General features: G+C 36.8%; 4 protein-coding genes and 1 long non-coding RNA gene across 8 annotated transcripts; 3 read left to right on the top strand and 2 right to left on the bottom strand.

Moving 5' to 3' along the window:
- Positions 1-109: 109 nt before the first annotated feature.
- Positions 110-1,115, bottom strand: LOC105684833 (40S ribosomal protein S27). 2 transcript variants are annotated; one of them, XM_012398489.3, is made up of 2 exons: positions 977-1,115; positions 110-436 (listed from the first exon to the last, which is right to left on the bottom strand). In XM_012398489.3, the coding sequence occupies exon 2, from the start codon at positions 433-435 to the stop codon at positions 178-180; it is 258 nt and encodes an 85-aa protein (XP_012253912.2). In that variant the 5' UTR covers position 436; positions 977-1,115; the 3' UTR covers positions 110-177. The 2 variants fall into 2 exon arrangements, with proteins under 2 accessions (XP_012253912.2, XP_012253911.2); XM_012398488.3 differs by having other exon boundaries at positions 956-1,092.
- LOC125499980 lies at positions 674-1,710 on the top strand. The gene is made up of 2 exons (XM_048650786.1): positions 674-1,144; positions 1,575-1,710. Exons 1-2 carry the CDS (start codon positions 800-802, stop codon positions 1,665-1,667), a joined length of 438 nt encoding a protein of 145 aa, XP_048506743.1. The 5' UTR covers positions 674-799; the 3' UTR covers positions 1,668-1,710.
- LOC105684832 (phosphatidylinositol transfer protein beta isoform) lies at positions 1,654-6,802 on the top strand. Its single transcript, XM_012398487.3, has 6 exons — positions 1,654-1,821; positions 2,208-2,238; positions 2,789-3,052; positions 3,261-3,338; positions 3,695-4,075; positions 4,358-6,802. Exons 1-6 carry the CDS (start codon positions 1,805-1,807, stop codon positions 4,400-4,402), a joined length of 816 nt encoding a protein of 271 aa, XP_012253910.1. The 5' UTR covers positions 1,654-1,804; the 3' UTR covers positions 4,403-6,802.
- On the bottom strand, positions 6,797-9,960 carry LOC105684831 (short-chain specific acyl-CoA dehydrogenase, mitochondrial). 2 transcript variants are annotated; one of them, XM_012398486.3, is made up of 6 exons: positions 9,809-9,960; positions 9,199-9,710; positions 9,016-9,115; positions 8,271-8,938; positions 7,983-8,206; positions 6,797-7,840 (listed from the first exon to the last, which is right to left on the bottom strand). In XM_012398486.3, exons 2-6 carry the CDS (start codon positions 9,218-9,220, stop codon positions 7,628-7,630), a joined length of 1,227 nt encoding a protein of 408 aa, XP_012253909.2. In that variant the 5' UTR covers positions 9,221-9,710; positions 9,809-9,960; the 3' UTR covers positions 6,797-7,627. The 2 variants fall into 2 exon arrangements, with proteins under 2 accessions (XP_012253909.2, XP_020707362.2); XM_020851703.2 differs by having other exon boundaries at positions 9,199-9,933.
- Positions 9,961-12,884: 2,924 nt separating this feature from the next.
- LOC125499984 lies at positions 12,885-14,250 on the top strand. 2 transcript variants are annotated; one of them, XR_007277148.1, is made up of 3 exons: positions 12,885-13,244; positions 13,393-13,463; positions 13,553-14,250. It is a non-coding gene; the product is annotated as an uncharacterized LOC125499984 (long non-coding RNA). The 2 variants fall into 2 exon arrangements; XR_007277147.1 differs by having other exon boundaries at positions 13,308-13,463.
- The last annotated feature ends 5,644 nt before the right edge of the window (positions 14,251-19,894 follow it).

Below are 19,894 nucleotides of genomic sequence, written 5' to 3'. Positions count from 1 at the left end.
ACTCTGAGGCCAATTCCTCATTGAAATTTAAACTCATAACTACCAAATTGATTGATATTAGGTGGGTTTGGGTAGTTGAGAGAACAAGTATTGAACTCATTTAAAAATGTTTGATTTAAGTGTTCTCACATTTTTATTTAGCGAATGTAAAGATAGACATTAAGTTAGTCAAATACATTAGCACTGAGGCTTCCTTCTGAAAGAGCATCCTTCGGTTAGGCGAGCTTTTCCACCGGTTGATCTGCAGAGAATGGTGCGGCAGCCATCACATTCCACGGCACGTTGTGCGTGTGAGAAAATGGTCTTTATTGCGTAGCAACCAGGACATTTGACATCCATGAAATAACTGTTGGGCTTTTGGACCAACCGCTTAAGCTTGTGGCGTCTCTTTTCCTCAGTTGGACTGGGATGCAGAAAATCACGGGCTAAGGGCATTCTGTAATGAAATCATCTTTTTTAATTATTGAATTGTTGAGAACTTGTCACACTGAGTTCACAGAATCTATCGTCACGAAATTGCTTTTTTTGGAGCTTATAACAGATAAATTCGTCAACAACAACGAATTTAGTTTCATCGAGTATGGTGCTGTGCTTAACCTCAATGACTTAACTTAAGTCAACGACTGGGACAGATGAGGTCAGGTAATTTACCATGCCTTCAACTCAATGTGAAAACGGATGCAAGATTCTAATAAGCACATAGAGATTTTTAAGCACCAAAAAAATGATGGCACAAATTATTACTCATGATTTCAGCGATTACGCCAATTAGATTCTTTCGATAATATTCGTTCAGAATATGCCGAACGAAGTAGAATACTCGAGTAGCCAACGACGTTTGCATGAGCCTAGATGCCAACCCGGTATTGATGTGTCTCTAAGGTCGGATTGTGAGGAAAATTTGCTCTCAATAATTACACAAAGCTACAATATACATAATTTGAAATTGACTTACGTGATTTATTCAATATTTCACCTTAAATTCGACAAATTAAACTCCAGCCACGTGTTTGTAGCGCGAACGCAAAACTGGAAAGGAGTGAAGGCAGACGTGATCACAATAAATTTGTCTACCAAGGGGAACCAACATATGGGGGAAAAACTTCATACTGCGAACACGGCTGCAAGTGGAGAACGTCAACATGTAAAATCACCAAAATATACTTTGGAAAATATTTGTGAAATTATTTTCAAAAAGCATATTATTATGCGAGTTATTACCGCTGAGTTCTTAACGACCATCAATTGCTCGGAAACATTCTTATACCTTGTAACATATTATTTTTAGTTCAAATAATTTCGGTGTTAGTTTAAACGTAGTATATATATAATGTTGTCTTCAGTAAACGTATAGCTCCTATAGTTACTACATTCGATTGAAAGTTTCGCTGAAAAGTCTGACTTATGATTTTTTTAAATACTATATGATAAAAGTAAAATATTTCAGCGTATTTGATGGATATCAGGGAATCCCAAAATCTTTACAAAACACTTAAATTGTTACTTTGCATTGTGTCCTGAAAACGGTGCTGAAAACTTGAACAATGATAGATATAAGTTGATACTTTGTTCAGGGAGTGTACTCGAATGACGTCATTCAACACCCCACAGCTGAAGAGGAAGGGCGTCACGCCAGCAGGCAGCAGCACTTTACCACTGGCAAGTAGCAGGCTGCAGCCTTTGCTAAAGTCCAAGGTAGTGTGCGTGTGGCTGTTGGCGAAGAGATAGCGAACCTAGCGAAGGAAGGGTGGACTTTCCCCGTCAAACCCAATTCATCCCCGGTCCATGTGCTCTGCTGACTAAAATGCTCATCAAGGAATTGTAAGTGCTAGTATTAAGTAAATTGAGGAAAATCTAGTTGGCGCCAAATGGCTGGATTTGAGAAAACTTCAGGCAAAAGCTGGAGGGTGGTTACTAATCTTTAACGGTAGGGGGGTGGCCTCATCCCTACGATTTTCTAAGGGGCATTGGCGCAAGAAGGGGCAAGCGCAACGAAAAAAATCTATCATTTTTAAATTGAAATATTGCGGAATGAATCCATTATATTATGCTAATCGTGGGCTATTTTCCATTAGTCATATTGCCAGCTTTAGAAACTGTTTTCGCTACGGAAAAACAGTTCAAGGCCATGTACAGCAGTTAAGTGTCAAACTTTGATGGTGTGTCAAACTTTGATGATATGTCAAATATATTGTTTTATGTTACAGCCGTGTCACTCTGCCCCTCACCGTCGAAGAGGTAAGTCAATAATTTAGACCTAAGACTGCAAAATTATCTTATTTTTGTTGTATTATCACTGAGATGTTTTCAAAGATAGAAGATAATTGCACGTTTTCAAATACTGCATAAAGTTACTAATCAACGATTCAGATAAATATTGTTTACTTATTATTCCTGATGGCTTGATTATGCACTATCGTAACCTCATGAGAGCTGCCACGTTACATGCACTATGCACAGTTGGCAATTACAATGCGAAGTTCTTATTCAAACATAATTTTACATTCAGTCTATATCATGTAGACGATCTATTGCATGATATATTGAAGTAGTGAACTAGTATTATTTTTTATTTGTCACAATTATATCACATCTGACTATACAAAGAATTCTTAAGATTTCATTAAGTATTCAATGTCACATCTGTGCTTTTGATTTTATTTGTCTAGTTAGTTATTTTTGTCATAATGAACTTTAAAAACAAAATTGAAAACTTATGCGATAGATAGTGGGTAAATTTTTCATGCTAACCTAATGTTCCTTTATCAAATATTGCTGACATCAACAGTACCAGGTGGCACAACTGTACTCTGTGGCTGAGGCGAGTAAAAACAACACAGGAGGTGGAGAAGGTATAGAAGTTTTGAAAAATGAACCATTCACGGATTACCCATTGCTCGGGGGAAAGTACTCGTCAGGACAATACACGTATAAAATCTACCATTTAGCGAGTAAAGTGCCAGCATTTATACGTCTGTTGTTGCCGAAAAACTCATTAGAAATTCACGAGGAAGCTTGGAATGCATACCCCTACTGCAAGACAGTCATAACTGTAATTACTAATCATTAAGTATTTAATTCTACTATTCAAATATCTTTTTTGGTATAAGTCAACAAAAAATCACAAGCATTCTGTGGTTGCTAAATTCAATAATGGTAACAGTGAATTCTACAAATAAGTTCCTTTGATATCTACATCTGTGGCTTTGTGGCTGCACATCTGTTTGCAGGTTTAGTTAACATATTATTCTGCCTTTCAGAACCCTGGATACATGAAGGACAATTTCATTATCATGATTGAATCCTTCCACATCGGAGATGTAGGAAACCAGAACAATGTAAGTAAATATTATATAGTTTTTTTGATTATAGTGCAACAATAAATTATGCGACGCAACCTAGTGTGCAAATTGTAGACTTCACAACACCTTGTTTAGTGATATAAATGAAAAATTGAATCGATAAGTAGATCAAATAATATATACTACACATCAGAGGTAAAGGTTCACCCCGAGATGGCTGGACCTCAATGGAGTGACCCTATAACTTTGATGAGTAGTATATTTGTGAGAATATTTGATAATGTCACACTGGAAGGACTTAATTTTGGATTACCAGGTTGAGGGGTGACTTTAATTTTTTGATCTTATCTAATCGCCAACTAATCTAATCAAAATATCCATTTTCATTGCAGGTGCACGAATTGCCTGCAGACAAACTTAAAATTCGGGAAGTTGTTCATATAGATATTGCTAATGATCCAATTGCAAGCGCCGACTACAAAGCAGATGAAGATCCTAGCACTTTCCATTCCCAAAAAACTGGTCGAGGGCCACTAGTTGGAAAAGATTGGAAGAATAATGTTCAGCCTGTGATGACTTGTTACAAATTAGTAACTTGTGAGTTTAAGTGGTTCGGTCTGCAGACCCGGGTCGAGAACTTTATTCAGAAGGCTGAACGACGCTTGTTTACCAATTTCCATAGACAAGTGTTTTGCTGGATGGATCGTTGGTCGGGATTAACAATGGCTGATATCCGGGCTCTTGAGGATAACACTAAGGAAGAATTGGATAGAGTAAGTTTCGTTGTTTGATTACTTTATGGAATGAATTTTATTCGTAGATTGAATCTTAGCACTCTCGTTTTATCTGTGCTGATAACGTGCATATGCCACGATAAATGAATATCATCATGAATTAACATTAGTTAGTATGAGAATATCCAGCCACTTGATTTGTTCGAACAAGTCAGATGAAAATTAGACTGGTCATGCATTGCACGAGTAGACCAACTGTTTGATATTTTCATCTTCGAAATGCTGTAATGTTGTCATAAAAGATGCTTTCCTTGTTTTCAGCAACGACACCAAGGAGAGGTGCGAGGAATGCGGGCTGAAGATTGAGACTAAGTGCTCACTTATAAATAAGGTTAAATAATTTCACTATACACACACATAGGTATATACAGCCATACTTGGTCCTTGTGATCGGGACCCTTTTCAGATTTCTTCTGTCTAGAATACAGCAACGCATGTATTATTATTATTACCACAATCTTAATTTATTTATATTTACAAGTGTTTTAGATGGATGTATCTACTGTCAAAGATTACTATTATTAATAATATTGAACATCAAATTTGGGGGGCTCTATTTAAATGATGATTGTTTCAGATGGGGTTTAATGAAAACTAATATAGACAATTGAATAATATTAAAATTAAAATTAAAATTAAAATAATAATAATATTAATGATAGATAACATAGTAGCTGCATAATGTTAGTTATAAACGTTCGTTAACAAGCAATTAACAAATACTTGTTGCAGAAGGCTTGTGTGAGCACAGAGTGCTCAAAAGTTGCTGAACTGCATGAAAATCGTAGTCAAATATTGAAAAAAGGAAACCTGCCGTATAGACAACCGACAGCCTGGTCAATTCATAGTAACGAAAAAAGTGTTCAACTAATCTAAAAAACAAATATTAATCATAAAAATACCGTACCAATGTTCTGCATAGGACGGTCGTGAAACGATTCGTGAGCATGGCTCAATAAATATGGCTCTAGTTTAATATTACTTGAATTTATTATTTGTTCTCATTTTGATCAATATTATTCGGTTCAGATTAGAAGGAAAGTAAAATTCATAACAAAGGTTTTATTATTTTTAACATGTTAGTTTGCAAAATTGTTGACTTGAAGAATTTCGTCTAGCTTGGTGAAAGAGTTCATTGGTAGAAGAATTGTCAGTCATGACTCATGGTCGTGGTCTCTTTTTTGGCTGAAAGTGTTATCATGCAGGAATGTAGGATGCTTTCTGAGCGAGTGTGGAATACAGTGAGACCAATATTTGTAATGCGAGATTTTCCTGTTGGGGATAGGCGATTGACTTGAAAAGTGAGATAAATACTTAATTAAACGTCCTCGTTGTCTTATGATACAATGTCTATAAATACGTGAAACTGTCCGAAATTAGAATAAAGAACGTAAGAAACTTTGAGAGCGTGAAAATGCTGAAATATGAAGTTTTATGTTACCCATATGAGTTCTCTTTTGGTACAAGAATAATTCTTCCTTCTACCCAAACGGGATCTTCATATCTGACGGCGAATAATTGTTAATATTCACACAATTTCCCCCCTGTACTCGTTCGCTTCTCTAGTGGCTTGAGTATAATTGCGATGCTAAGGGAAAAAGAGGCAAATCTCTTGTTTGCATCTTACCAAGCTAGTCAGTTAAAATGTATGCACTGGCATAGTTTTTTTTGGCATTTGACTACGATCTAGATACCACATTACCATTACGAGTTGTTTCTTGAAGATATAAATATGAATTATTCTATGTAAACTGAATGAATTGGGATATATATATATATATATATATATATACATGTATATATACATGTATATATTGTTTAAAATATATATACACTATAAATAAATAGTTTTAGGTATTTGTCAATAAATAATGTGGAAATAAATTAGGTGAATCGAATTTGAGCAGCTGTGAGCAGATGAAGGAATGGTGTATTGTGTATATACATAAATCATACAGTGAATTTCAAATGATGTTGAACTCTGAATAGCGAGTTGCTTGAAATAAAAGAGAATGTAATAGACGTTTGATTGACACGAAAATTGTGAATATTCAAATTATGGTTGGATAATTGCTACAAGTTATACTAATAGAGAAGAATCACATAGGAACGTCATCCTCTGATTACGCAAAGCTGTATTATTTTTGTGATCATTTATTCATTTAGATGTTACATTATTGAGATAAGAACATCTCTTGAAATGCTATACAATTTTATAAAATTTGTTTCAGACTTCATAGTTTATCAGATAAGGAAGTTGGGGCATAAAAAAAAGATAAAGCCTGATACATTATCTACATAACATTTTTTTTCTTACTATTCGTTCGATGGCTATAGCCCCCATGGATTCAGGAAAAGTTTTTCTGACATAAGATTTTTATTTACCAAGAAAACAAAGTGTCTCTCTAAACTTTTGACGCATAAGTGTGGTGACTAGTTGCAAAATGATATGTTGTACAAATTATTGTAAAGTTTGAAGCATAAGTTGTTGATTTAAATATTTCATCGTTTGAATTTCACTGTGTATAGTTACAATTTACTTTCGTCCTAATTCTACCTAATTGTTAGTTAGGAGCTAGTTGTTACCCCTAGACAAATGGGAAGAATATCCTGTAGCGCTGCCAAAGGCCCTGAAGTGAGTACCCGTACCCCTGTATTGGACAAGTCACAAGGTCGATACGCGAATAAAACTAGAATATATTACAATGTAATGAATTTTATTAATCCTTTAAATATACAGAGGTATGACATGCATATAAAAACGCATTTGCATTCTTGCACCAATCTCACTATAACCATAGTTTCGAAAAATACTGATTAAAACTAATTTGATCATTCACAGGACAGCTGGTTTACTGACGTCTTTATTAAAACTTCAAGATATTGCTGGGTTCTAATTTTTAAGCACCATGAGAAAGTTGATTGTTATTTTGATTCAGTTATAAAATTGGTACCTCTACCATATCAAAAGTTGCATTTACACACAACACATGTGTAACGCTTTCATGATTGCATCTAAAAATATTGAGCGATTTTCAAGCCATTTATCAGCTTTGATTATAGGAACACAGGGGACTATTATCACGGTGATTAAAATATGTGTCAGATGCTCTTTGCTTAGCATGGATTATAAATCGGTGACTAAATATCGTGTTGTTACCGATTTATTAATAAAAACGTCTCTATATTCAACATGTTAAAATGGAAGTGATCTGTAATGTTTTCCGTAAGAGTTAGCTATGTGAATTAAATATGAGTTTGATCAAAATATGTACTATCGTTACTCTGAACTTTCTCAAACTTGTGCAATCTATGGTATTTTGCAGTCTTCTGAAATAGGAACATTTTGCATATTTGATAAGATTTTGTAAAAAGGCTCCTGAGTAGGAAGAACTGATAGTGCTTTGGAAATAATACATCCAAATGAATGAATGTTGGTCGGGACAATGATCAACTAATGAGTACTAAAACTATTGATTAGCATCTCGTAAAGTGAAGCATTTCCCAAATACTTCGATTTAATTTTTAATGCTAATTCAAACCATATTCTTTGACAAGATTCCCGGCTATAACAAGGCGCTGTATTTCAGACGTCCCTTCATAGATCTCCGTAATACGCGCATCTCTATAATATCGTTCGGCGGGCATATCTGCAACGTATCCCATTCCTCCTAGAACTTGAATACACTGATGTGCACAAAATGTTGCAGTTTCCGAAGCAGCCAGTTTTGCCATTGCAGCTTCCTGTATGAAAAGTCATTTGATTTGTTTATTGTTATCCAGATACTGAGAGATAAGGAGTTTTCTGACATGTATAAATCATTCAGTTTTAAGGGCGTTCAAGTGCATTTGGTTAATATGGAATATTCACATTTTGGTGCTATACCTTTGTAAACGGCTTTCCTTCATCCTTGAGAACGGCAGCTCTCCAGGTGAGAAGTCTTGCACTCTCTAACTGCAGTGCCATATCTGCTATTTTCTGTTGGATTGCTTGTAACTTCAGTATAGAACTACCAAATGCAATTCGTTTCGATGCATATTCTATTGCACAATCAAGAGATGCCTGCGCAATTCCTAACGCCTGACTGGCTATACCTATTCGACCAGAATCTACAATAATGAAAATTCTTATCAAACTGAGTCATGAGTTCAAAAGATCTTGTAATTGTCTCACCCAATGTTATCATGGCGATCTTGAATCCCATTCCAGGTTCACCCAATAGATTTTCTTTAGGTATGAGGCAGTCTTCGAATATTAGTGAACAAGTACTACTTCCCCGAATTCCCAGTTTGTCTTCCTTTTTACCCAAGTTGAGTCCATCGATCGGTTTGGGTATAATAAGTGCACTGATACCTTTATGTTTTTTAGACTTGTCTGTAGTAGCAAATACAACCGTTGCTTCAGCTTCGTACCCATTTGTGATCCAACACTTGGTACCATTGATACGATATTTATTTCCTTCTAAATTGGCAGTTGTTGAAGCAGCTCCAGCATCGGATCCATTCCCTGGCTCACTAAGAGCAAAGCAACCAACTCTCGTGCCATCAGTGAATCTGGTAATAAACTCCTCCTTTTGTCGTTGATTGCCAAATTTTTCTAACGGCCCCAAATACAAAGAATTATTAACACTCATGATAACTCCAGCAGAAGCACAACCCCTCGATATCTCTTCTGTAGCAATAGCATAAGCTAAATAATCCAAGCCTGTTCCACCAATATTCTCTGGGACTGATACTGCCATGAGCCCTAGTGCACCCATTTTTTTGATTTGTTCTGCAGGGTAGAGGTGCTCTCTGTCAACCTTAGCAGCTATTGGTTTGAGCTCAGCTTCAGCAAAGTCCCTTGAAGATTATTTTATTGTGGTTGGGTGAAATTTAGTACATGTAATAAAAGTTAAACTTCCATTAATACAAAGTACCTGCATGTTTTATGAAGCATCTGATGGGTTTCAGATAATGATGAGATTGAAGCAATAGTTCGCACATTTCGCCGAACTCTATAGGTCCCATTAAGAATATCTGCAACAGTAAATTAATGTGATCAGAGTTCAGAACGTCATCGAATAGCTCGGGAATTATTTTCATTTGTTCATTTTACTTACTTATGAGTCTTGTTAATTGCATTTTGACTACTGAAATCCTCTATCGGACATTCAATTCAAACCAATCAACAATAAGAGACACTTAACTGGCTTGGACTTTAACTTTGTTATAATCTTGATCGTATCGCGGATGAGTGTTGTTTCGAACTTTTATGAATTGTCATCGACGATGTACTACAGCGACACTGTCGAGAGTGGAGCTACGTTCCGATATTAGGGATCCTTTAAATCATTTTAGGGATCCTCATTCCACATTCACTAAAAGCGCTGTCAGTAATGTTATGTCTTTAGTCAGTATGTCTCACTGTCTCTATCATATCACGAGGATTATACTATTGGACTTTCTGCAACCTCTGGCCTTTTCTCTAGATTTTCGGCGCTTTCAGCTATTATCGGAATACGGCCTAGATACCACGACACTTGTGATGTTCCTCACAGACTTTAGTTCGAAGTCATTCCTCAATACGTGATACTTATCTTTTCTGCAACAGCGGAGGGAAACCAGGGAGTTTCTATCCGCGAACGAGGATGGAAATCAGTCCATTGTCCTCCTCCTTTGCGGATGGAACATTTGATTGCCCTCCGGTCTTGTAGGAAATATTATGTTCACCTTAGAAATAACGCAGAAGCGACCGTCGACCGTCTTCTCGCTCGGTAAACAATGTACTATTGCTAGGGATGACTGACGTGATTGATATGACAAAAAGACATGTATAAAACAGTCTAATACCTAATACGTAGGTAGAGATTGAAGATCAAGTAGAAATCGGCGAAATCATTTGAAGCTTTGATTTCAAGAAATTCCTGAAATGTATTAGACCACGCGGTATCGCCACCTAGGCAACAATTCCATTAACTAATTCAGCCGCAAATTGCAACGGCGGGATAAATTACAAATACCTAATTACAGATCAGCTATCGTGTAGATCAGAGGCGAAATCGAATCTAGAAGAATATCGATTTTTCTCTGTAAAAAACATGTAAAAGAGATGAAGTAAAAAATAGAAGCTAGCTAGTAAGTTATCTCTTGGATTTGAGCTAGGGATCTCTCTCGGGTTTATGGTTTCGTTTTACGAGTGAAAAAAGCTCTCCCGTCTCCTACCCTTTAGCGGTAGAAGTTTCACGAGCTTCACGATTTGAAGGAGTATTGCATTGAACTGCCGTTGAACCTCAGTTGAACCCTTACCATGAACTAAAACTTTCTAGAATTTGATCACCTCTCCTCGCTACTCCAGAGATCTGGAAAAAATGCATCTCTTATGGCCTGTACCGTGATTTATATCACGGTTTTCTCGTTGCAGTTGTTGGACATAAATGATACCAATACCAACTTATAGACAACTTATAACAGTATAATTTATAAATACGTCCGTAGTATACACACACCTTTGTGCGAAGATTTCGAAAGTAAGCAACGAAATAATACTCAGCTATTTGTACGACAGCTGCAGAGAAATGTTTTCCATCATTCGCGTGGTATGCCGTACTAAGCGAATGCGAGAGCAAATGCATTGAGGATGTAAATCGCACGTGGAGACATGAGGAGCATGACAATTTTTTAAATTGAAAGAATTCAAGTAACTTCAGTAAGGGGTATGCACTGAGCCATTTGTAATCCGACATTGTCTGCTACCTTTGAAGTTTTTCATCATAAAAAATTTAAAAAATACTCAACGTCAGAATATACAATATCTTTGTGATGGATAAATAGATAATATAAAGCCACTTGTGTTTCACCCTACGCGAGCATGACGTTACGTTAGTTACGTACAGTGCCAATGAAATAATAATAAGTTATCTCAAGTTTCCATAAAATACTTAAATATCGTCAGACAATAACAATAATCATGTTTGTCAGTGATATAATATTGTAAACAAAGATTTTTATTGCGGAAAGAAAATGAGGTATATACCTATAACTCGTGAAAAAGCACCCATCGCAGCCATTGATAATGAACGCAGCGCACGGGCGGGGGAACATAAAATAAGAGGTACAAAATGAATTGAAGAGAAAAAAAATCTCTTGCGCCATGCACGCTCCTTAGTCACAGGCCCCACGGGTTTTAATATTAATTTATGATATTGGAAATCACTGGAGCACGGCCAATATTAATCGTGATATTATTAGACAAATTGTTCGGAACTTAATATCCCCGCAAAGTATAAAGTAACGCTTAATTGTCCCGTCTTTTAAACTCGATGTTCTCGAACATCATGTGTATATGTTTATATATTTGACAGGTTAATGCGCTACCAAAAGTTCACAAACTATCAGTAAAATTTGCATAGAATTGCTTCGGAGACTTCTTCGAGACGAGTTTTTATTATTTTTTTTGGATTGTTCAACTTATTTGTTCATCTTCTTTTTCCTATGCCTGTCTGAATCACCAAGCTCGGCTATTGATGTTGTACAAATTTGCTGGCAATAAAATCGAACGGAAACGAAGGGAAGTGGAGAATTTGAGATTCTGGTCAAAGCTTCGGTCTCTGTAGGCGAAATGCATCGAAACGATTTTTATTTTTTTTTCGATTCGCAATTTGCGGCTGAATCTGAACTAAAATTGTTATTACATAAGTTATTCCGTATGTCACTGTGATGTGTAGAGATCCGGAAAAAATTATATATCGTATACGAGATTCGCGAAACGATCATTCGAAATGTGCTGCATCGGTATACCCCAATTCCCATTTTCATACCCCATCGCCGTGTTTCCGTTGCCGCCAACACCGGGATCTTTCAACGTTTGAAAAATATCGTGTTTATACCTTATAAGCAGTATACGTATATATTACACTTATAGGGAGATATATGTATACACTATCGTGTATCGTGTGCCTGCGCACAGCTATCTTTTCGTAACCTATGATACATGCGATATTGCTGCACCATGGCTGCTGTTTCTCGGCAGAGTTATTACTTGATAACGGGCTATACCCATGAAACACATATCTATCCACATTCGCTCTGTTCTCAGACATTAGAAGCCCCCGCAAATTCTCCTATCTCCTTCATTCTCGTCTCTTATTTTTCGCTCTAGTATAGTATATAAGGCGTAACGCAGATAAGACCTCATACATGTTCGTACATTCCCACATACTACCCTTTTACTCCCGATGCACCTATGTATAGGTGTATCCATGTATACACACATATATATATATACCTAACTTTACCTACATACTTCTCGTTTGTGATAAACCAACGACTTCGACTATCACCGGTAGCCGCGCGCGTTCGTCGAGACTCGCGGTCGTCGGTCAGTTGCATTTCATTTCCTATCAAAGTTTTCAATCAGATATCTCTCTCCACCGTGTCCAAAGTTAATAGCTAACCAGTTCTCAATGTCTCAACCATGATCCGAAACGTTCCAGGCTTTGGGGGGAATCCTCCCCTTCCTCCTTCTAAGCTTCTCCAGATCTATGGGGTGTCTTTAAAAAATAAACCGGAATGAGAGGAATTTTCAATCATCAGAATTGGACGAGAGATTCATCGGCATAAAGAAAAGGGAAAAAATCACAAGTTTATTTCTCCTATCGTAATTATTTCGATTATTACTCATAAACTCCAAGTAAAAAACAAGACCCCTACACGCATACTTGTTCAATAAATCTTGAAATTTTGAACTGGAATTTACTGCAATCATTTATGCAATACCCTTCGAAATAGATACGAGAATTACCGTTGTCGAGATTATTATCCAAGTGAGCACCCTGTAGAGTTATATACACGAAATAGAAGATCCGGTCTTCTGTCCAGCGATGACGAAGGAAGACTGGGCGGTTAGTATGGTATAACTATACTATATCCCGGTGGTCCCTAACGCTCTTAGACTAGTGTCCGGTGATGTCTGGAACGGCGTTATCTGGTGGTGTAGTTGTGGCGTTTGGTAGTACGAGTCTGGTATGTACGTAGAGAATATACATGCGCAGATATGTATGTATTGTATATACCGATGCGATCAAGGATTTCCCCCTTTTTCCCCGGCACGTAGACATTCGCGGACGAGACGCAAGTGTATGAGGTGTATTAAGAGCTACTGCTGCAGGTAACTTTACTCTTTCTTTTTTCCTACTTTCTTTTTTTTACATTTTTAACGTCAACGTTGCAGATCCTTATCAAAGTATTTAAAGCTTCTAAAGGGAATAGTTAAAGAGGTCTTCAGACCGCGTCCTAAAGCCCTTTTATCTCTTTAGGGAATTTCAAACAAAAGTCTGCTGCTGCAGCCTCTGCGACGGAGTCGACGAACACGTACGTCGGAATAAATGTAGGTATACATACCTATCTACACACATACGCATACATTTATCTACGTTCGTATGTATGTACCTAATGCGCGTGCCATGCGATTTTTAGCCACTGTAAACCCGAGGGAATGAAACGGATCGGAATACGCGTATATGCATTAGACCCGGGGTTCCAGAAAATACAAAATCTCGGAACTTTTAAGCTTCCGAAGATTTTAATGTACTAATGGAATAAATAAATAAATTGCTTCAGCTCAAGATCGGGCTCGAGGAGAAAGAATTCTTACAACTAATTCGAAGCTATATTCTTACCGTAATAATCAGGTACCAAGTGGCAACCAAATCTGACAGATGAGTATTTTATTCACCTGGTTTAACGTGCATTGTTATCATCGTTATTGATATTGATATTTACCCACAATGATGATAACGCAGCACACTATATATTATACATATATGAGATGCACCGATACACGTACATAAATTGATCGGGTGAAAATCAGAAACGAAGGGAATAAAGTCTCAGCTCTAAATTACCTTTATACCTATATCATCCTGCTTTCCGATATACCAGCTGTTTCGTTGGGGTAATAAATTTCACCCGGCTACTGTTTCACCATGCAGTTGCGTATAGATACATCGTTACACATACACGTAGTTATAAATGTATGCATGTGTATGTATATATGTATAGGATATACACGTATACACCTACTCTGCGGAGGATTTTCACAGTGGACGTGACTAATAAATTTTTTCCCCTCGTTCTTCTCTTTTCACGTTTATATCTATAACTCTTCCGTTCTCTTTCTAGTCCAGCTACCGGTTCCCCTTTCACCCCCAAACGCCAGTTAAATTGACGCCTGGATCTGAAACGGATTTATGCATATTTGATGTATCAAAAAATACGTATGAATATGCGTGCACGAATATACTATACATACATATATCTATATATATACGTATTATATCCGAAATGTATACCACCTGATGTGACGGTGTTTCTATGCGTACTGCGTATTTGCAGCTTGTCTCCGAACGATGCCGGCTATTTCTACTCCACCAGACTGGCTTGTGATAAACCCCGCAGGGATATATCCAACTTACCTCGTACGCGCATATTTCAAATACAAAATCACCGTGATTAAACGTGCAGCTGGGTTCGGATTCGCTTCAAAAATTTCCTAGATGTACAAACCCATGGCGTATAGGCTTTGTAAAATTCAATCGTTTTCATGCTTATGCTTCTGTTAGTCTGTTCGTTCGTTTTTCCAATCATTCTAAATTCGGCAGATGTAATAATTTCGTATAGTAGATGATATTATACGGCATGCAGATTTTAAGCAAGTTTCGGTGGATGTTGTTTCACTTTTTCTTTTTATGTCTTTTGTCACACGATTATTTCTTTTTCACTATTCCTTCCTTTTTCGATTATTGGTATCTTTGTTTTTGTACGTAGAGTTGCTCGGGCGCTTTGTTTGGGTTTTATGCGAACGTGTATACCTATAGATGTGTGTATGAATGAATTTACTTTCGTGTTACACGAATACATGGATAATATGTATACATATACTGAAGTAAAATATGATTAATCTGAAAGGAACTGCTGAGGGTTGGTTTTCATCTGGGAAATTGAAGCGGAACGAAGAACAAGTGAAAAGTGAGCCATCAGATTCATGGGGAACGCGAGAGCGTCCCGCCGTTGGTATAGATACCCTGCGCTGCAGGTTGTCTTGTCACCACCACACATATGTGTACGTGGATGAATATAGATATGTAAATATAACTGTATATATATATAGTATATATAATATACCTACATTATACATGTATTAGCTTCATACATGCATATGCTAAACCTACAGGATGTAGACGATATACTGTGTGCATCAGGACGTTCGGAAAATATATTTTTTTGTTTTTTCAAACAGGGTCAAGAATATTATTTCAGCCTAAAACGACTCCTGTTGAAATCTGAGCTAATATTAATATATTTATATGTTTCTCATCGCACCTATTTATTTTCCAATAGATGGAAAAAATATTATTACTCGCCAACAAATTGGTGTACAGATATCCTTCAATTCCCTGCAAAAATATGGCTTGATCATATCTGCACACCAATTTGTTTGCGAGTAATAACATTCGAAAGCAACAGATAACATTTTTCACATGTTAATCTTCTGGGAAATAATAAGGTGCGATGAGAAGCATGTAAATATATTAATATTGAGAGCTCAGATTCCAACAGGCGGCTTCTTAAGCTGAAATGAAACTTTTGACCCTGTTTGAAAAAAATAAAATAAAAATGTGAAACATTAGGCAACACATCACTGAACAACACTATGTAAAAAAGCGTCTTTCCTGATTGTAAGTTTCGTCCTTTTTTCTATGATTGACTGTATGTGGGGTATATTTTAGTTCGTGTGTTCAGGGTTCAGCTGACAGTGGGTCTATATTTATGTATACATTTATAAAGACCTCTTCCGCGATTATATCGTATATTTGAGCAGATGTATAATTCGCAAGATTGTGTGTCTAGGATAAGGTGGGTAAGCCTCACGCATTAGATGTCCTTACCGAGTATAGGAGAAGTGGCACGTAGGTAGCAGACCGCTGGGATCGTTGGGTCTAAAAAACGCGCGAAAGTTGTTGTTATTGTTGTCATTGTTATTGTTGTCATTGTTATCGTTGTCGTCGTCATTGTCGTTGTCGTTGTCGTTCTCGTTGTGTCATTGTTGTTGTAGATATTGTTGCTGTTGTTATTGTTTTCGTTGTTATTATCGTTGTCATTGTTGCTGTTATTGTTGTCGTTGTCGCAGTAGTAGTTGTTGTGCTGTTGTTGTTGTTGTAGTCGTGCCGTAGTTGATGCTGATATTGTTGTTCTTCTTGTCGTTGTCGTTGTTATTATCGTTGTCGTCGTTGCTGTTATTGTTGTCGTTGTCATTGCTGTAGTAGTTGTTATTGTTATTATCGTTGTCGTTGTCGTTGTTGTTGTTGTTAATTGTCGTCGTCGTCGTCGTTGTCGTTGTCGTTGTTATTATTTTTTCTTCCTACCCTGCTCGAATGTGCGTGCCGTCCCTGCTCTCCGGGACGTAAGTGATAATTTTTCACCCTACTACCGCGCCATCTCTTAGCAGGGAGCAAACATTAATTCGCCGGGATGTAAGTTTTTAATTTGGCGAAGATAAAAACTTTTTTCCAACCTGGGCTCGAACCTCGAACGTCTGAGTAGAAGTCCGCAACGCTACTCGCTAGGCTAGCCAACACTTATAATAATTAAGTTCAATTTTTCAATATTTTGGGCAACCATGGGAGGAATAGCCCATGCGGCTACTTCCTCCAAAGCCAATCAATCAAATTCAATATTGCAATGCAATGATTTTGATGATGTGGATGAAAACTAAAAAGAGGATTTTGGGAACTCAGAGCCATCCACTTCCAGTAATCGAATCCTTTCTCCAAACTTTGTAATGGCCGGTGAAATTGCTCTGAATCGAAAACGGAGTTTCATGGACAAGCCTCCAGTAAAAGTTTTTCAAAATCTGGAAAGCTCTGAAACATTAGCAAAGAAAACGAAGACCTTATTGTTAGACCATGACCGACGATCCGACACCATAACCTCAAGGACTTTCAATAATCTACATTCCAATATTGATCGGAATTCATCTTTTGTAAATTGTACTTTTAGTAATTGTGTTTTTAATATTACACCTTGCTCGTGTAATAAAAATGACCGTTCCTAAATAAAAAAATGTAGATTAAAATGTTCTTTCTTTTCTTGATGATCTGGGAATGCCCGCCGTCGCATAGTGGGACCAAATACCCAAATCGTGGCCAAAACCTCAAAACGACATTAAAATCGACTAAAATCCTTACTCGGGGGTTTTCGAGATCGCTGATTGCGAATTTGAAGTCAAAAATTATTCTAACAAAATGGCAGATCTAATATGGCGACGAGACACATAAAAATCTGGCCTAATTTGATAAAACACAGTATGTAAAGGATTTGAAAACGAATATTTACAAACACTAACTCACTTAGAACATGATTTTTATAATTTACCATGTAATAATAATAATAATAATAATAATAATAATAATAATGACAATGATAACAAGGATCCTTCAGAAAAAGAAATTTATTCTTACCTATGATCTTAATACGATCAAATTCTTACGTCATATAATTAAAAGAATAATGGATCAAAAATATTGATAAATGTAATAAAAAATATTTGTATTTATCCTACAGCTAGTAGTCGAGTAAATTTCACGACTTCATCATGAGACCCTGTATAAAAAATATTATTTTAGCAAGGAAAACATATTTTATTCATAAAAACCGGGAATACATAGGGGAGACCGGGGCAAGTTGGAGGCTGGGGCAAGATGACGAATTGATTGTTTTTAGAATATTTTGACAGATAGCGCCGGGTAAGTTATCAAAAAGTGTTAAACACTCTTCTACGCAATAATATTTGCGATATAGCTAGCGTGGCAAGGTCATCCGGCTTTTTTACGGAGGCATTGTGGTTTCAGACGTGTGCGAAGTAATATCTGGAGCTCAAGAAAATAGTTGTACACAACTACAGATAAGCAAGATCGGACTTGTGAATTAATACTTTATTTCTATACGCATATAGATCCTAGAGATCATAGAATCTCCGAATTTTCACCAATGTACTTTTTGTGGGGTTCTTTTTTTGCAAATAGTGGCAAATGGGGCAAGATGGTGGGGGCAAGTTGACGGATCGTCCTTATCGAGATCTTTGCATGTTGTTTAGTTAATCGATATTTAGGCTACATACGATTGTGCAGCTCATTGAATAAATTGATAAATAAATAAATGAATAAATTTATTCACGATTCAATGTTGGCATGTTCTAATGTCGAAGGAGCAGCTCAGTTCGTTTGCGACCAGTGTTAATTGTATATCTAAGCTAAACTACATAAACTATGCGTATTTGTATTTTCATATCTTTTATGGATTTGAATAAACTGAAGTATATTTTGACGAAAAAAGTATTTTTTTAGGCCCATTAAACCAAAATCTAATATTCGTCAACTTGCCCCGATAGGTTCGTCATCTTGCCCCGTGGTCGGGGCAAGATGACGAATTTGCAGAATTTCGGAAAAATGGAAATTACATAGTTTGTGAATGATCGAATTCAATGTCAATTTTTTTTTTAATAGCTAACATCTCATACTTTTGAAAAATACCAAAAGATTTTGAAATTCGCTTACAATCGATTAAAAAACCGCACTTGAAGCTTAACGTCTCCAACTTGCCCCGGTCTCCCCTATATTGTCATATTTGCCGGGCTATGCCCTTCGATTTATATCCGCCTCCTAAACCTACCTCCAAATTATTTTCCGTTATTTGACACAGTTTTGTTCGTGGTACAAGAGTCTTTTTGTAAACAGCGATGTTCACCAGTCTTAAGCCTGACTTCTGACTGACCACAGTATATTTTCAAATACAACATATTCCCAGCTTTTTATTCCTTTGGATTTATTGACCTTGCATTTTTTTATTTGGAGTTAAAGGTCTTGCTTTCTTTTGTTCGGGTTCGCATTTAATCGTTCAGCTGGTTGGATTGCTTCTCTTTATTTTGAGATCCGACTTTACGGGTCAGATTTTCTCAGCGCTATTCAAAAACCCGCTTCAATTTACTAATCATTCACTATTTTACCGCTCGCGCCGTTACAATATATAGTTGTATCTTACCTGCGAATATAATTTATAATAAAAAAAAAAAAATAGTTGTGAAAGAATGATCCAATAACGTAAGCGTCTTGCACGAGAAACAGAATTCTGAATGCCGCGCCGCGCGCCGGCAGCCGCCATATTGTGATACGCTATTTCGGATGCACGAGCTCGGACAAAAATTCGTTATACAAGAGAATAGGCAGATTTAGGCGGTTAATTCTTGTCGATATCATAAGATAATCGATCAATCTATAATCTGGAAGTCGAATTTTGGCGACATATGGTGGTATATGCTACTTTTGCTCTAGTTGAAAATGCAAGTTCAGAAATTCTGCTATTTTTGTACAAGCATCGAAAAAGGCATAATTTACACAGGATAACCATAATATTTGGGGGTTTATTATTGCATGAAGATTTTCTACATGCCTGTAGCAATCGTTTCCATTTTGTAGAATTGAAATTGATCACTTAACTATGAAGTTCTTCACTTTTGAATGTAGCGTAAATCTACTGACAATCACGAGCGATGCGTGCGCTCTCAATAAAGGTCAACTTTGAAATTAGATAACTCGACAAGGATTGGAGGTAGGGAATTGTCCTTTGAGGAATAAATGCACCAATCCCTCCTCTACTTAACCTACCTGTTAAAATTCTGAAAATCGAAAATTTATTTTTCGGGGTTTTGGCCACGAGTTGGGGATTTAGTCCCACTGTGCGTCGGCCAGCAACCCTCGCTTC

Source organism: Athalia rosae, chromosome 2, assembly GCF_917208135.1.
Source record: "Athalia rosae chromosome 2, iyAthRosa1.1, whole genome shotgun sequence".
In the NCBI taxonomy this organism is placed as follows: Eukaryota; Metazoa; Arthropoda; class Insecta; order Hymenoptera; family Athaliidae; genus Athalia; species Athalia rosae.
This window is presented reverse-complemented; position numbering and strand designations above follow the sequence as displayed.